The sequence below is a fragment of the Grus americana genome, chromosome 9 (assembly GCF_028858705.1).
Source record: "Grus americana isolate bGruAme1 chromosome 9, bGruAme1.mat, whole genome shotgun sequence".
In the NCBI taxonomy this organism is placed as follows: Eukaryota; Metazoa; Chordata; class Aves; order Gruiformes; family Gruidae; genus Grus; species Grus americana.
In genome coordinates, this window is record NC_072860.1 from 9,789,415 (window position 1) to 9,808,386 (window position 18,972).

At 42.4% G+C, this 18,972-nt stretch overlaps 1 protein-coding gene across 8 annotated transcripts in view; it reads right to left on the reverse strand.

Moving 5' to 3' along the window:
• The window catches only part of DOCK10 (dedicator of cytokinesis 10), a 162,986-nt gene that overhangs the window by 117,651 nt on the left and 26,363 nt on the right, over positions 1-18,972 (reverse strand). For 3 of the 8 annotated variants that reach the window (XM_054835259.1, XM_054835261.1, XM_054835260.1), the window contains exon 1: positions 16,542-16,892. The exons of 3 other annotated variants lie outside the window; for them this stretch is intronic. In XM_054835259.1, the coding sequence (XP_054691234.1) occupies positions 16,542-16,706 (165 nt within the window). In that variant the 5' untranslated portion in view covers positions 16,707-16,892. Of the gene's footprint in view, positions 1-16,541; positions 16,895-18,972 lie in introns of those variants that run through there. 2 more of the 8 variants (XM_054835269.1, XM_054835258.1) reach the window with 2 other exon arrangements.

Genomic DNA, 18,972 nt, shown 5'->3' on the forward strand with positions numbered 1-18,972 from the left:
AGAACAATTGAGAAATGAAGCTTCAGTTAGCCACACTGGCATTTTTTTTATTTTTTATTTTCCCAAATTTAGAGAATGGGGGGGGAAAAAAAAAAAAGCATGCAAATACTGAATTCATAGCAAGTTTCAGGGAGTGAATGCTTCCTTTCAGCTCAGGCCTTCTGCCTGGGAGCAACACTGACACGTGCAGAGTGCAAGTCAAAAACATAGCCTTGACTTATGCCCATGTATAAATAATTGCACATCCATAGTCATTACGCACCTAAACCTGACTCAGGCCTTTTGTTTAAGAGATTTGAGAAAGATAGTTTAATTAACAAGTACGAAAACCCCTTTGCTGGAACAACCTGCATTAACTGCCTGTTATGCCTATTCTGAAATTAAATTCTGAAAAGAAAGGCAAACCTCTCATAACAAAACTTGCTTCATTTATAAACTAAGACACTGCGCTGACAGTGACACTACCATTCAGGCAGTCTCCACAGCGTAGACCAGAACTGAAAAAATTGGCTGACAAACTTAACCCTTCCCCACTTGGCAGAGTGCAGATAAGATACCTGCCTACCTCCCTTGAATGACTTGTGGCATTTCCAGCACGTCAGAGTTCCTGGTAGAACCACAGCAATAAAGCCGTTGAAGAACCACCAAAGGACGACAGCCGTGCCAAACATCCAGCCCTTGGAGGAGAAACAGAAACAATTCCGCACTTTGCAACCATGACTGTAGCCCATGGCCAACAGGCAGCTATTGGCTCAAGTATCAGCGAGAAGAAGAAAAAATATGGTACCCTGGAGAGAGTCACAAAGGGCTTTTTTTTAATTACTATTAATTATTATTTTAAAAAGAACCACAAAACAAATAAAACTTACTGCACATAGCCTTCCAGCCTTTTCTATCCTGTATTATGGATGTAAGATACAGAAGTCATGAAATTTGGAGACCTTGCTGGTATAACTCACCGCAGTTAGTATCCCACAACACGCAGGCAGCGCCAGTAGATAAGCCATATGAATACATACTGATGCTGCTTTTCCTACATTCCTCACCTGGTCTTCCATTGCAGCCCCCCAGCAAGGCCACCATTACTGTCTGTCACACCCTGGATGGTGCGGCAGGGCAACGCTGCTACAAGTCAATTATGCCTTTGGACAACGCAAACCCTATCAGCTATAATTTGCCACCCTTTCTGTGGTCAGAGGGCTTGCTAGGAAATTGATTGTAGTGAGTGGCAGCACAGTGCGTGTATTTTCAGATACAATTGCCAGAAATCTACCAATGAAACTGAGACTAAAACTGAGGTGTTGATGACTGCACACCACATGTTTGTCTTCCAGGAATAACGTGTGTTCTGTGGTGGTTTGTGAATACATATAAAAATGGCACTTCCTAAAAGCTTCATGCTGGACAGGTAAAGCAGATGACTACACCAGGACCAGAAACAGCAGCTACCAGATAATGCAGGAAGCCCTAGTTACCTCCCTCCCAATCCCTTTGTCATCAAAGATCTGCAGGGGGGAGAGATCAAGAAGAGATGGTCTTTTGGAATTAAATGTTCAGTATCGGTATGTGCTTTGAAAATGTTTTGTTTTTTAAAGAGGGTGAAAATATAAAACCAAAACAATTTAAACAGGTAAAACAATTTAGTTAGGAAAAACTACATATGAAGCAACCTTTTGCAAAGTCACTCAGGTATTGACTCAACTGGAAGCGAATTACATTGTTTTCTGGAGAAATGCGACTCCACTTTTGGTCTAACAACTTAAGCTGAAACATCAATGTTCACGTACAAACCCTGTGTGAAGTCATTAAAAAAGCTGATACTTGCAATTTGCCTACAAATCCATACAGCTAGCTCTGACCAGGCAAAGGGCTGGGAATCCATCACGGTAAAAATGACATCAGCACACAAGGTGAGCTCTCCAAGGCAGGGCAACAATGTCCCTGCATAAACACCCTTGCAAAGAAGCCCCTTTATTTGTCGGAGCTCTGCTAGCAGATCTTTCCAGACCAGAGTCCCTGATGTCAGCGACTCTGCCTATGTCAATCCGTTTCTTTTCTCCCTAGGCTGACAGCACGCTAATCCCAGCTTCTCCTTCCTCTGCGCCTTCACCTTCGCTTCATGCCCCAGATACTGGTGCGCTCATGCAGAACCAAGTCGTGAGAGGCTGCTCTAGTTCTTTGTCCTGCCTGCCAGGCTCACCCACAGCCTCTGGCTGAGCTGGTGGGGTTGGGAGCACCCCCGAGCTGCGCTCGCCAGTCTCTTTGTGCATTGCCAGAGCTGCGGCTGGAAGCGTTCCCCGGGGGTGGGGGGGATGAGAAGACCTCAGGGAGGGCAGCTTGGCAGCTCCCAGCCTGATCTCACACCCAGCGCTCCAGGGCCCTTGCAGCACAGGTACTCCATCACCTCAAAACGGCCCTGTAAGCACTCACAAGAGTTTGCTGATAACACCCACGCTCCCAAAGCCACTTTACTACACCTTTGTTGATGTCAGGGCTCCTAAAAGCCGTCCTGCTGTTCTCCCACTTGGGAAGCAGGCTCAGGTGAGCCAGCAATGGTCCCTCCCCTCTCCCACAGCCCAGGACCTGCTCCCCGTGCAACACCTCGCCACTCCCTCCTTGCCACGGAGGGTTTTGCAAGCGTGAAGGTCCCTGTTGCACTGTGGAGCCGCAGGCTCATATAGAGCACAACTAAGCGCAGTCATTTCGGGCTTTCATACTGGGTATCTTTGCACAGGTTGGATAGAAACAGGGCTATACTTACTCTCTGTAGCAAACAAAATGCTGCTTCTTTTATCAGCAATCAGGCTGGAAGAATAAACTTTCCATTAGCAACGCTGTCCTGCTGATGTGTACAAAAGCAAAATATGCAATTACTTTAATTTCTTCTTTAGTTTGATCCATTGGGATATTTCAAACAAACATTACCCTTTTGTTTTCATCTACTTGGACTGGAATCAGCCCTTGACAACAAAACACATAGTGATAAAGGACCATAAAAGGCGATTGAATTATTTAATCATCTAAATTTACTATCTCCAGATATGTCCATGCTGCTGTGATTTTGCTTCCACTGCATGTTTTTCTGATTGTAATTCTAACACTTGCTATTCATATCTATGCTACGCTGCAGAAATTATTTTTCTTTTTCTTTACCAAGAAAAGCTCAGATTAGACAACATCTGGTTTATAAAGAGAACCCACATTTTCACCCAATTTTCCAGCTCGAATAACTGAAGCAAATGGAGGTCAAGCATTTCACTCATTTACTCAAGGTCACAATCAACATCTACAATGATATAATATTGACATAAAATACTCTGGCATCCTCCTCATTGTTTTTTTTTCTAAGTACTTAAAATACACTCCCCTCCACATGTGTGCAAGCTGACTGTATGACCATTATTGTTTTTGATGTCACATGCTTGTAACATATATTCGATGTTACAAATTCCTGTATTCTCTGTTCTAGTGCCTGTGGGTATCTTAAGCAATTAAGAAAGCAACTGCATACAATAATTCATCATCTGGATCATAAAATTGAAAGCTAAATAATGGCATTTTGCAAGAGAGAAAAAACCACACAAATTTCAAAAGTAGATAAGCAAGATTATTTTCTTATTTTAGCAAAAAAGGAGTGAAATATAAAACCCTGCAAGTCAGATTTACATTAGTTAAGTTTGGTGTGTGGAAAAAAGAAAAAGACAACTTGCATCCTTTTGACATTCCCCTTCTCTTACTGATCTCTTGGAACACAGAAGCAAAACAGTGTAGTCTAATAGATAGTGCCAACACCTGATAGGGTATTTCTCACTCTTGCATAACTTTCTGTATACCCAGAGAATTGTTTCACCTTTCCAGGCTTTGTTTTTGATTTCTTAATTAAAACCTGCTAATCCTAATTGAGACTTATAACCAATGTGCAGTCTCCAGTATTATCAAAACAAGAAGGTAAAAAACTGTAGGAAAATACCAAAGTGGCAGCGGTTAGGATCTCAGAGTGAGCCCTACAGTTTGCAAAAGCCCATGTAAAGTTATTAAAATTAAATATAACCCAAAACTTGGCAAAAAAGAAATATAATATAATCCATCCAGTTCTATTCCTTGAGTTATCTGAACCTCACAGCAAGGAATATGCAGTGGACTGCTGCAGGTCCTGACGCACGGGCACGGCCCCGCGCACCAGCTGACTTGCAATACAGGCCCATGCACAGGCACCGTAACCTGCAACAAATCCCAGTAATTCATGGGAGCAAAGTCAATCAAGCTGACATACTTGCATGTGTAAGAGGCAAGAAAATGCCAAGTACGACACTATTTCAGCAGCAAATTACTGAATGTTCACCTGGATGCCACGCTGAATTCCAGCTCATGTAAGCATGGTCATACTGCGTAGGATGAGAGTTCATTTAACCCACATTTCTGCACCTCTGAGAATCTATAGATGCTTAGGTAAAAGTACAGAAAACAGTCAGTATAATAGCATTTCTCCTGAATACTCTTCCAATTCCACTTCCATCCAGGCAGGTTCCCAGCCTGGGATGGCATCTACGTATGTACTAGTTCTCAAAGACTTCTCTCTCATTAATTTTTTCAGTTGTTCTTCAAGCCTACACAGACACTATTGATGCTAAACGTTTGTTGCAAGGAAATCCAGTTTTAATACTCATTCTGTGAAATTTTTTCCTCCAAACTTGCCCCCCATTAGTTTCATTTGATGATCCCTACTTCTCTTGTGACAGAAGAAACTGTAAGCAAAGTCTACATGTCTCTGACCATCCTTGATTTTTATGACTTCCATTGTATGCCCTCATAGTTATTTTTCAGGCCAGTTCAGGTCCGGTCTTTGCCTACATATGTAGCCATGGACTAACTTCGCTGATCCTCCTCACCCTTCTATGTGATTTTCCTATTCCAGTAAGTCTGTTTTGAATTGTATGAGGTATTAAAGCCCTCCCAAGAAGCTGCTATAGAACTCTGCTATCCAAGGACAGATCAAAAAGCAAAAGTTATTTATGATTTCTCAGTGAGCTGGAAAGCAGGACCAAAACAATGTCATTCTTAACACAGAAAAGCTGCTCTAAGCTTCCAGGTCCCAGACTCTGCAAGGCGGAGGGTTGAATCATAGTAGTTCCTCTTCCTTCACCTTCTCCGGAAGATTTTCTCCAATGGGATGAGTAAAAGCCAGTATCCCTGCCCTTGCATTTCTCCCCACTCCCACGTCTTGCTCTTTGTATCCAACATGCAAAGACAAGCCCTTCAGTCTTGCCTTATCCCGAAACCTAAACTGGTCATTGACAATCTCACTCTGTACCAAGAGGTTTTGTTTGTGGTTTTATGGTCGGGGTTTTTTAGATCAATTTTTTTTTTTTAAATTTGGAAATTCTGGAAAGTCCAGAAAATTCCCTCTTACTGTAGAAATAGCTGGAACATCCTGACTCTTATTTCTATTAAGCACCACTTGAACTGGATACAAAAGAATTGGTCAGGAAATCAGAAGCTAAGAGGTTAACTTCTGATTTCCTACAAATACACACTACAGCCAGGCATAAAGAAGTGCCAGAAAAGGATGTGGATGGGAAATAAAGCAGAGTTTACTGCAGTTCCTCCTCACTCAGCTCCTTGTTCTGCCTGAAACACTGCAGACACGGTCTGACTCAAGGAGCAAATCCTTTTGTGAAAAATATTTCCAAGAAATACAGTTGTCGTTTGAACACATTTTACAAAAAACAATGTTTAGCCACCAATTCAGATTCTTTTTGCAGACTCACGTAACTTAAAATTGTCTTTGATTTCGTTTGAAAAAAGGAAAATTGGCAAGTACTTAGTACGTGCAAAAGCTTTTGGCAGTTTAAAAATAATGCATAAAGAAACTTCTCAGTGGGAGCTGGTACAAACTTTTATGTCAGCTCATCTCTCAAACATTTCATTTGGGCAGGTCCTTTTTAGTACATTTGTCAAGAACTGGCTTTTTTATATAATGAAAACATTTTAGAATTACATTTTATTAACAGATATTTACAGTTTCAATTAGATTTGGAGAAGTAAGGCAAAACATATTGGTACAATTCCAGGCTTAGATTCACTATTATATAAAAAAAACCAGAATTAAGTACGTGTTAGTAAACATTGCTATTATTTCTAAATAGTTCTTCAGTTCAAACTGTGTTCATGAGTTTTCCTCTATACTTCCATACATTCTGCTACAATATTTTGTATTTACACAAGTGTTTGAGGAATGAGCATGCTATCTATCAGAGCTGCTTGGTCAGAGGGTTTCTGAACAAAAGCAGGTGACGGACGCACAAACAATTCAATCACGAGTCCTTCCCCAACTGTTGGCTTTGCTACGTTGTCAGCAGAAACAAAATCAGATGCTACAAGGGGCAAATGGTCATCACGAAGAACCAGATGCATCATGAACAACAAAATCCATCGTATATCTTAAATATTGGAAAATATATTCATTGAAAGTCTGCACAGAAACAGTTAATGTTTCCTACTGGACGTACCAGACTCAAGGTTAGGATTACTTTCCCTGTATCTTCCACACATCTGCTGCTCATGTTCATCTGAAGGATGTGTTATGGAGCACACATCTAACACCTGGGAGCAGACAGCCATCGAGGGACTTGGCTTCTTTTGTAACAGGCCAGTTAAAAGATAAAAGGAGACTCAACTGCAAGGCTGTAAGGCCAAAAAAACCGGACATTCCTGGCAACAAACAAGCTTTTAGATAACTGCTTAGATCACTGCACCTCCTAAAGGGCTGTGCCCTTGCTTAAAACCAAAGAGCTCACAGTGGTCAATAGCCGGGGGAACTCAAGCACTGCAAAAGCCAAACCAGTCACAGCCTGAATAAGCAAATTCAGGCAGAAGCGCCAGCTGGCGGGTGGAGAGACCGGACAGGCAGCTGGATGCTCTGTGCCTGGTTGCTTTTTCTAGGGAGCTCTAGGGAGATGAGAAAAGGCTCCTCAAGCACGTGGGAGAACGGGTTAAAGACAGAGAAAGAGCTAAGGCACTGAAAATAAAGTGCAGATCAGCTGTGTGAACACTTTTTATTCTTTACCTTCAAGCCACGAGTACCTCTAAGAGAGAAAAAAATAGACCCAGTTCCAAGCTCCATTTCTTCCAAGAACTTGTCCCTCATCCGTAATCCCATTAAGGTCAGATGTCCTATAGAGATAGCTACAATGCATGTTTGCACATAATTTACTAGTGGAAGAAACATCTCAAAAAGGACAGTGGAGCATCTGGTTCCAGAAATCTACATTCCAGTAACTGATCTCTTTACTGTTAAAGCTTACCCTCTGAAAGAGCTAATTTTAGCACGTAAGTCACAACCTGTGGAAAACATCAAGGTAACACCAAACCCTCATTGAAATGTCAAAGAAAGTTATGAGTGATTGGTAACGTGATGTTTGACTCCCAACATCCTAGTTTCATAGCTAACCACTGATTGATCCAGCAAGACCACACACATTTTCCACTCTAACTTCATGATTTCTTCTTTTTGGAGAGAAACATGCAAAGCAGCACACAATTACACTTCTGATCTGTTTTACTGCATTAAGTGAAAACCTTATTCTGCTGGATTTGCGCACGTATAACTGAGAACTGAATCTGGCCACCTCACCTCCAAGCAAGTATCAATATTAATGAAAAGAAAATGAGCACATCAGTTGACAGATGAGAAGTGAGGAAAAACAAACACCAAAGGCATGAAGTGTTCAATTCAACTGGTTCCATACACTGTATTCAGAGTGATCCCTGAGGCAGAAAGAAGTCTGACAAACATTACAATGGCTATTTTGCATTGAAAACCACACACGCAGAATCTATTATGTTTTAAGCTAACCACAAATTGGCAATAATTATTAACAGACTACAATTGTAGAAGTAAGATATTGCACACAAGTTCTTTCTGTTTAGACAGAACATAACATTTTGTTCTGAAGACACACCAAATTAACAGGATGAAAAAAGTACATTTTTTTATTATATGTATTTATTTACAGAGTTCCCCGAGTTTAAAATAAGAGTCCTAGCAGAACTGAAGTAATTGAGCCCCAAAACAATGAAGGAATCAGTTTCTTTCCGACTGGAAACGTACGCACGTATGTACAGCTACCACACCTCAGCAAAGGAGATCATGGTCCTTGATCTGAGCCAGCTTCAGCTGGACTAGACTTGGAATAGTGCCCTGAGATGACATCAGACCCTTGCCACCCAAAACATCCTGAAGCATTCATGTGACATGCTTTTTGGTGCTGAATCCTAGTCCCTTCCCCACCATGATAGTCTGCACTCCAATCACTAATTCAAGCTAGAAGCCTTAATTATGCAAGGCAGTGTTTCAAAAGCTAAAAGACCAGGAATTGTTCCTGTATTTCCTAGACACTCCGTCTTCCTCCATCTTCCTCAGTTCCAAACACTCTGAAGACACCGTGCCTGTGTCTGTATTCCTGAAACAACAGCACTGCAGTGAACAAGAGTTCAGTTACTTGAGTACTTTGGCAGAGAATTCATTTCTTGTTTCACTCACAAAAGCAGAGCTGCCAGTTAGTACTAGCTGATAGGCTCAAATATGCTGAAATGCTGCTTAACCTTCGAAATGAAATGCTGGGTTTTGCCTTTACAAACCTTTCTTTGGTTAAGGGAACGTCAAAACCATTCGCCTGTGTTTGTCCAGTTCCTCTTAAGCTACAGGAGGTATTGCAACCTGGAACTCGTCTATCCTCACCCACACACTGACAGTAGTCATCTAATAGTCATGAAGTGGTGATGCCTTTCATCAAAAACTTGTATGATTCAGGAAATGTAATCTAGAAATGAGAATCTCTTGAGAGTTTTTAGAAATCAGGAGGCAACTCCCCTGGGACGCACAGAAAAAGATACGATCACCAATGCTAGCCACGGTAGGTTTTACAGCACACAGTAATCACACTTCAGTTTGTTTACGCTGCAGATGTACTCACAGTATCTACTCCTCAATTCATCTTTCTGTTGCCGCTGATGGTGGAATGGTTCAGCAGCTGCTAGTAAGTGAAATGACTCCTGTTGCACTGTGCCATGATACCCTGCTTTGCTGGCCAGAGGTTGCTGGAGAGGCTGTGGAGCAAAGACTTTCCACATGCATTAAAACCAAATGATTCTGCAAGATGGAAGAGCATGAAGCATGGAGATAAAGGCTCAGAGATATACCTCTCCGTCTCTCATGAGCAATGAGACTTTGCATAAGGCTTCTGTCTGAAATGTGAACTGGAATTCTGATTTATTTAAACTGGGTTTATACCAACTGTATTAAGATTACTGTTGTAAAGAAGAAACTTCATGGAAGCGAGAAGTATCAATAACGGTTCTGTCACATTCCATTCAGATTTCCAATTCCACCCAGGAGGGGAACGGAGTGCATTTATCCTGAAGTCAAAGCAGAAGATGGTTTCCCACTTTGGGAAGGAAGGGGTAGAAGAAGGGCAAAGAAGGAGAGATTAACATCCATAGGAAGAGGTATAATCACTGTGAAGCAAAACCAAAGCTTTTGATAAGAACACAGAAGGAGGATAAAGCAGTAGCAGAATATCTTGATGTGTCAACATAGAGCAGTGGTTGCTTGCCCTCAAAAATCAAATCTTACCAAAGTTTGACAGCAGTGTGCCTAACTAATTTCAGATGAGAAGAAACATTTTCCACTTGGCTTCTCTCTTTCTCATCACTGATCTCTTCCTCTCTTACACACTGTCTTTGTCTCAACAGCTCTCCCTCCCCCCTTTGCCTCTCCCAGCAGCTTTTACTTTGGCAGTACTTTCGGTTGGCTGGTGTCCTCCAAGGGCCCCCGTTTCTTTATGGCTCCCTTCCTCAATCAGCATACCTCTTACAGGGCATGATTGTTTCCAAGCTAAATCAATATCCCCATGGTTGTAGCCAAAGGCCCAAAATGGACTCTGAACTCAGCTATACGCATTTAAATCCAGATCAGCTCTACTCGGAGGATTCTGTACCTACAACAGCACGAAAAATAAAGCCCAGCCTAGCTTTCAGTGCTGCAGCCAGTGGTGAGTTAACACCAGTGACAGGCAAGGGCTGAGGACTGGCACTAGGATCATTTTCTGAAAGCATTAATTTAATTTACTGTTCCTTTGTACGCTTCTTAAACCAGCTGCAGCTCACCATACTCAGCAGAAGAGAACCAGCCTACTGGAGCCTGGGCCAAGCATAATGCATACACGTTAAGAGGACAAGCGCTGCTGCCACCACCCTGCAGCTCACCGCCCAGCCTGAAGCTCTCCAGCTGCCGTCCGCGGTGCAGGTCGGTGCTCCAGCTGCAGATGCCCACAGGCACGCGCTCGCTGGTAATGCGGTGCAAACACCTGAGACCTGCTGGGGACACACGTGAAGCATCACAGGTGGATTTCTGTATCCTTCTGGCTCATACATGCTGCCTGCACTGCCCCAACCTGTCTCCTGCAAGCTATGGACAGCGATACCGCTAAGGGAGACGTGCTCCTGTAGTGGACCTTGAGCAGCGTAAGACAACACTGCTTCTCAGTCAAGATAGGGTAGCAGGCGGTATCACTGCTTCCAGTCTGTTTCCGTAGATATTAACTGTCCACCTAACTCACCCATACAGCCTGGTCCGTATAGTGCCACGAGCAGTCACGCATCCCATTACCAAAACCTCGCTGTGGAAGGCAAAAGATCAAATTATTTGAACTGAGTTATGAGTCTGGAACTATTTGTGCAGCCCAAGACGTGCATAAAAAAAACCCAGAGGACATCTCTGAAAATAAACCTAGAGGTTGCTGGTCACAAATACGTATATATATATGTGTGTGTGTGTGTGTATATATATAATTTATAAATAGGACACCTTTCTATAGGTCAATTTTCTTCTCTCCCAAGATGGATTTTGAACACGCATCTTAAATTGTGATTTTCGTCAAATGCGTAAAATCACAAAGCCTTCCCAAAGCACTCCCAATGACTGCTACTTACAGAGACTTTTCTGTGCCCCTTTAATTTATACCCTACTCTTGCATGCATGCATTGCTTACAAATATATAGCTTGCTTCACTTTAAAAAAAAAAAGATAACAAATTCCCCTTATGAAGAAGGATGTTTTCATCACTTTATGAAGAGTGTGGACTCAAAACAATAAACTGTCATAAAAATTTAGTTAACAGATTCATAATAATTTCATTCCACACACTGTCGTACTACACACGTTGCTGCAACACTAATAAGAAGTGAAAGCAATATAAAACGTTGTTGCTCAGAGTACTAAAGTCAAATGGAGAAGATTTGCTCAGTGGAAAAAGGCTGTTTTTAATGCCACCTCTTTTGCAACCATATGCGTACTTTAAATGTTACTGCAACACTCTGAAGTATGAAAACAGATCCACATCTTGGGCTCATTCTCCTCTGTATTTAAGAAACTACACCCAGAGCCATGGCTGCTGCCTACAAATGTCTTTCAGCACAGACCAAACACTGCTCTGCAGAAGAGAGATGGACACCGTCCCTCCTGCACTGCTCTGGTGCTGAGGGTGCTGAGCACCACCGCCCGCTCCAGAGCGCCCGCACCAAAGGGACGAGGCTGGCAATCACTGCAGTCACCAGCAGGCCTGTGGGGTATCAGGCACAGAAGGCAAAGAATTCACAAAGGTAACAGGAACAGTTGCAAAAATGGCTCTGAAGTAGAACTGCATTTTGTGCATCACTCATTACTTTTCCTCTTTACTCTCTATTGTTATTCATTTATTCAAACACAGGCCTGTTTCTGTTCCTGCTGAGGTCAAGCGCTGAAGTGGAAGTTGACTGAAGTCAAATAAAGCTACATATGTTTATTGTTGCTTAAAAATGTATTACACATTGAAGAATCTGATTTGAGCTAAAAGATATGAATATTTTGAATACTTCTTTTGAACTTTACAGCCCTGGGTTGTCTGGCTTTCCAAAGACAATCCCTCCTCTTAGACAGCGGGGCAAGAGAACACCCTTCTCTTCCCAGAGTTGAGCCTCATGCCGACTTCCAAAAGCCGCTGCAAGTCCTCCCCATTTGGGTACACACATTCCCACCTACAAAAACAGTAAGTCATGAGTAAGTGATCTTACAATTCTGAAAGTTGCCATCTATTGACAGCACTTAGTATGCATATGGTACAGATTTTCAGTAGGTAAATGCATACAAATGAGGAAATAAGTGCACTGAATTATTTCAACTAGAAACAAAATTAACACGGATTGCGCAACAAAATTTAAGGAACAAAATTCTGGAGGTAAACTTTAGTATTAAATGAGGAAAAATTCTCAAAGCCATGCTTTTATTGTTTCTACAGGTTTTAGAAGGCTAAAATTCCATGTATAAACTCAGTGACCTGAGAAGCGGCTCAGGCAGCGCCCCAGCCCCACCTGTACACCACAGCAGAGCAGCTATCCTGCATCTGCGCAACAGGGGAGGTTCTCTTACTTCTTCTGTAACTGGGAGGAGCGGAAAATCTCTGCAAGCTGTCTCTTTTCAGAGATGAAAAACTGAATAAGGAGAGTAGTATTGTCGCCTTGCTGTTGCTGTATTCAAGCTAACACATCAGTTCAAGTTACGGTATTTTATTCCAAATGCAAAACATTTTACCACAGTTTTGTGTAGCTGGTTACCAAGGGTGAGGGGTGAAGAGGAGGATCATATCTTCAAATATCATGCTTTGCTCTTATCTTCCACAAAGATCTCAGCTGCCACAGTTCATAATAAATCACATAAAAACCTGAAGAATGACCTCCTAGATAAAACTCAACTTCTTTTCAAGTCACAAGTTCCAAGCACAAAGCATCATCCTAAATGCTAGCGCCCCTACTCCAAACACCAAACAGTTCCACAAAACCCCACGTACTAAGTTTTCTTCCTTCAGACATCTTCCTCTTCTCCTTTTTCTTGCAGAAACAGCATGTACAGTCATTTGCATTCACTCTACACAGGTTTTTAATATCTCAAACCTCACCATCTCATAGACTTATTTTGAAAACCAGCTCTTACAGACATACTCTTAAAGGTACAGAAAACAACAAGATGGTCTATTAAATGCAGAGACACTGAACACATTGATTCAACTTGTACGCCTAGTTCGAGGTTGTTTGGATACTTAGTTTGCATGTCTCTGGCAATTCCCAGGATTGTGTCCAAGAGAAGATGACACACAATAGTCATTGACAAAGAATTTCCAGTTTTGTCTGACGTCTCTCCCTGCTCTGTGGATCCAGCCAAGATCTAAAACTGAATATTAATCTGTCTTGCCCAAGGATAAAACCAGATTTCTAAACTAACAAACTGAAGAGGAAAAAAATTTTCTGTGAATAAAGACATCAATCTTCACTTTCTGGAAGGACTAGAATGCCAGAAATACCTGCTGTGATGCCTAAAGGTTTTTCATGCAGTGATTAGTAGGTGGTCGTTAAGCAACAGCTGGAGACCAAACTTGGGCCTTTGCCCTTTCTTTTCTCATGGAGTGCATCCACAGCATCTCCCGCTTGGACTGCCACTGGCAAAGGCACAATTCCTAGAAGAATATCTAAAGGGACGTTCCCCTTCAGGGATTAACAAAGGAAAATGGGGCACATCTATAGAGCTGTATACTTACTGGAAGTATTTTAGGGTTGAGACTGCTGTTCTCTCTGCCTCAGGACTGCTTTCTGAACGAAGGCAACACTGAGATTTTACTTTTGCTTCACATGGGATAGGCAAACTGGCAAGAACACATAGCAGAGCCTGGGGACTTAGAGACATTCAAAAAGAAGGCATAGTTTATCTCCTGAAATCAATACCAAACACTAACGCTCTCAGTGGGAAGCATATAGTCGGTGACACACAAGCTACAAAGAGGACCACTTCAGCCGAAGGCAGGAAATGATAAAACGCCAGATCTTCAGCTGACAGGAGCCCACAATCTCCGGTGATCGCACCGAAGTATGTCAGAATATTTCAGATATTCTGCATTGTGGGATTTCCTTGCCTCTCTTCTTTGGGCACCGCAATCACTTACTGCCCTCAGACATGAACACTCAGTAATCTTGTTGGGATCAGTTTAGCTCCTGGCATCTGCACAACGTGCATAATGACATTGTGAACTAAACACTCCTTTGCTTGTCTACATAGTTGTCTCCACTGTGTTATCCAGACATAAACTTCAATGATCTGCAACAGACCAAGAGGAAAACCACAATCTGTTAGGACCATAACACATGTTTTGTTAAGGTCCAGTAGGCTCAAGGTCCCTTTATCATGCTGCTCTTTCAAGTAATATGAATTCTGGTGGAAACAGGACCATCCATTTCTGCCACAGAAGTGCTCTGAAGAAGTGCTTTACTCTCAACTCGCCAGCTCTCCACACTGTTGCTAAGCCTAACTGCAAAGCTCAATGGCAAATTATTTTAGATTGTTACATGATTAACTGCTTCTAAATGAAAAGGCACAGTAATAATACACATCTAGAAGAGAAAGAAAGATGTGTGAGGGAAGACGATTTTCCTGAGCCGTCCCCTGCCCAGCAGCTTTCCTCCAAAACACCTGCCTGCACCTACAGCAGCCTCATGACAGCACTGAACTGCTCATCCTCCTCTTTGCAAAGGGACCGAGGTGTAAAAAACAATCCCACAGATCTCCTGGGGAAGGGCAGCCTTTTGAGAGGCCAAACACCAGTGCATTAACTGCTGCTGTAGAAAACAAACCCCCTGTTACTACGATGGGTGGATGCGTTTGAGACCAGGATGGGATCCCTGAAAGCCCACATCCAGCAGCAGGTAACAGACCATCTGGCCAGCGTGCCTTTCCTTTGGGTATCCCCAGCTCTGCAGGGTGGTGGACAGCTTCCACAGCTCCCTCCATGCTGTGGTAAAGCCTCACTTCTCTGAAAGCCCAGGGCTCTTTGCTGTAGCTCTCAGAGCCCCACTCTTCCAGGATTTACTGCACAAAGAACTGCAACTCAAGCTGCTGATAACTGCGTCTGGGTATGGGGTTGGTACATTGTTTGCTGCCACAACACTCAAGACCACCTTTTTCTTCCAAAGATTGAAGCAAGTTGCACAGATGATCCATACTCAGACATGCTGCAATTTCTTCCAGACCCTTCTCACTTCATTATGCTTGAAATTACTACCAGGAAGGAGACAGTTAGTTTTTTAAATGCCATTGAGGTAATTTATTTAACTATTAAGTAGAAAAAATAAAAATAAAAAAATAAAAAAAGTTTATTTTATATATTCTAGATTTTAAAGCAAAAGAAGCTTAAACATCAGCTTCATGATGATGAAATCCATCCCTTCCTCCTTATGACCACTAGCCTCCCCCATGCACTGGATAATACCCTCAGCTGACACATAAAGCACCGCTTGGACTGGGTCCTAGCTACTATAGTTGCCATGACTGCATCACACACCTCTCTATGGGCAGCAATGCTCTAGTCAAACCACTGCTAGGTTTCATGACAGCTATTACATTCTCTAATATTACCATCACCCACTTACAACTCAGTTACTGCCCTGCGTGATACAGCGGGGTATCATGGGGATGCACTTTGGACTTCATCATAACATACTTCACATTAAAAAAAAAAATCCAATCTCTACCACTCATGATATACACGAGTGCCCTGAGAAACTGGCAAAAATACTATTTGCAGTGTCTCGGTAATATTTTTAGCAAGTGAGAGCCACACAGTACCAGATTATTGCCACCTCAGACCCAAACCACTCCAGGGTTCTGGAAACGCTCACCGTACGTGCATCTGGCGAGGAAGAGCAGTAACTAAGCAGAAAGCATATTCCTCATTCTGAAACAGTGATTTATACTGAGGAACAACCCTGCCACTTATTCCTAGTAAGCCTATAGTACTTATTATATTCCTACCACAAAATGAAAATAATCCAATTTAATTCAGAAAGAAAATAACTCTCGAAGACCGAGAGCCTTCCAAGCCCCCCTTCATTAAAGAGCAGAGGCAACTCACTAAACCGGAAAGTGGTGATCCAGCAAACATTTTACTGCTGCAAACAGTTTGCAGCAAAGATATATGGGAGTTTATCTGCATTATAACTTGATATAAATTCTAACTACATCATGGGTGAAAGTAAAGGGTTTTTCTTTCTGTTTTGTTTGGCTTTTGGGTTTGTTTTTGTTTTCATGATGAACAGATTTAGTAAACATTTCCTAAGCTGTCTGCTGTTTGGAATTCCAAGTCTGAAATAAAACATAACCACACTACTGGCTCCAGTGCTGTCTATCTCACAAATAGCAACAAAACCCACCAACAATTAAACAACAGAACATTTACTTTATGCAGAGCTTATGTGTAGCCCACAGTTTCACCTACAAAGTAACATTTCAGCTCTGTTTGACAACAGAGGCAGTAAATCTACCAGCAAACTAACCTACAGTGACAAACAGCCTGTCACAATCTCTTTCTCTACGAATACATAGTTAAAGGAAAAAAAAAAATCACATAACATCTATAATAATAATTCTGTCACCTCTTTCTGCCGATTAAAGTATACCGTACCATTATGATAAGAGTCCTGGGTCTGCTCATTTCATCATCGCTATCCAGCGGCAGAATTTCATGTGACAACTCCTCTCGTCGTCGTCGCCTGCAGATATGTGGACAGTTCCTCTGTACCACAGAACGAAAGGCTTGGAGCAGAACAATGCTGGCAGCACAACCCATATCTGCATCCTGAAGCCTACAAAATAACTTCTATGTTTATGCTATGTTTGAAAAACAGTGGCTCCTTGTCCCTGAAAACAGCCTACAGTGCAGCTGCAGCCAGCTCGCTCTCCAATCGCTTCCTTGAGCTCTGATCATCTGATCACAACCAAATAGCTTGGATGCAGATAGAGGAAAGATTTGATCCACTGAAACTGAAACACACGCAACATTACGATGCTTTTTTCTCTCTCCCTCCCTCTCTGCTTCTGAATTCACATGAGAAAATGTGCTCCCTCTCTTGTACAATCAGCCACCTCCTCCCATTCTAGTTTCATGGAACTGAAAGTATTAAAATTCCTAGTTCAAAAGAGCCAGCTGTTCATTAAACACACAGACACATCCACAACAACTGCCAGGATCAGTTTAAATACCTTTTTTAAAAAGTCATATGTAGCAAAATAGCAAACATCTGGAAAGTGATTAGCTCTCATTATCAGCACTGCTGTTTTTAAAATACTTTGCCTTAGGGCGTTTTGCCACCAAAAAAAAAAAAAAAAAAAGACATTTAAGGTCACTGAGGAATTTGGGCTGTAATCTTTTCACTTCTTGCAATTTTCTGAAGCGCAGCAAGCTCATTTGAGTTGTAAATGTAACAAGTGGTAAAAAAAAAAAAAAAGGCAGAAATCTGGACCGCTTCATCCAGCTCATGCTCAAATAGCCATAGCTCAATGAGAAACAGCAGTGTGCAGCTCTGAAACGCCTTTCAATAGCGTAGTTGTTGTGTGTTCCCACACATGCGTGCCTTCTGCAGAGTAATACATTTTTACATCTACATAGGAGGCTTGTGTTGAGAAGGGTCTCTGCTGACAGGGTCTCACACTGAACCAAACACCGATGACCTTCCAAGAAGGGTAAGAAGAAAGTGTTTTAGTGTTTTATCAATCAGGATGCAGGCAGGGAGAGGCAGCTGCCGGCAGCCAGCGGTAACTACTTGCCTTTCTGGCTCCTGCCTGACAAGTCATTCAAAAAGCAGGCAGGGATGCTTAGCAATCACATGACTGGCCTGGAAACACAGCAAGCGCTAATGGTAGAGAGTGTAAGATAATAGCACTTGAGAGGAAGTTCGCACTAAAAATATCTACAGAAAATGGATTTCTCTTACACATTAGGAAAACTAAAAATTTCCAATAGCATTTCCAGAGAAGCTGCTTTTAAGCTAATATGTATAACTTTATTATATGTGCACCCAAAACCATATTTACCTTGCATCGAAAGGCTTTGATTTCTAATGAAGGCCATGAAAGTTTTGTCATCAGTTCCCATGGGGGCATAAGCAACCTTATAATGTCTGTTAATAAGATCTTGGTAAATAATACTCCTCCTCACAATCTCAATCAGGAATTGCACTGAAAACATTCTGTAGAAATACTTTCTTCTGGGCTTGATTAGAGTTTAATAGCTCAGTGATCCGGCAAAAGAAATCATCATTTTAATTAAAGCATTTGCCAGAAAAGCCAAATCCTTTAAATTTGTCCTTTGAAAGCAACAAACTCATTGCCACTATTTCTTGCCTTTGTTTCTTTAGACTAAGCTGCTTTGAGCGCGTACAGAACAGAGTTAGCAGCGCTGGCAGGCACTGCACAAACTCACCCGCAGCTCTGCCAACGCGCCCACCCGGCTCGCTCTTCCCCTTGGATCCCACACGCTTACGTGACGTGCCTGCCTATCTGCTAGCGTACCCTACAGAGGGGGCCTCGTATCATGCTTATTAGTTCGACTTTTCTAATGCGATTACACGAGCGCAGTGGCACTGCTGGGTAATTTCTGCACCAAATCAGCAATCCTGCCTGCTGTTGCTGCTATTGTTTACATTTTCATCAGTCCCCTGCCTACTCCAGAACAGCAACTGACACCTTGGCCACACAAAAGATGCACTTGGCAGCTGGGAGACCTACATTCCTACTCTAATTCCAGCAGCAGCGGTACGGGCCTGGATAATGTCTGCTGGTGGTGTTATGGCAACTGCTCTGCTACCTTGGGGGCTGCTAACGCCTCTCCCGTCTGTCTGTACAGCATCTTCTTTTACTCACCAGTGCTCAGTTGGGAGAGCCGGCAGGGATTTTTATGAAATTTGGTTTCCACAGCACAGCCCAACAGTGTTGCACATGCACGTGCATGCGTGCATACACAGAATAGCACCCTAGGGCTTGACCCAAAGCTTTGCTTTGCTCTCAGTAAAGAATCCCATTCATTCCAGCACTCTTTGGATCAAACTACTCTCTGC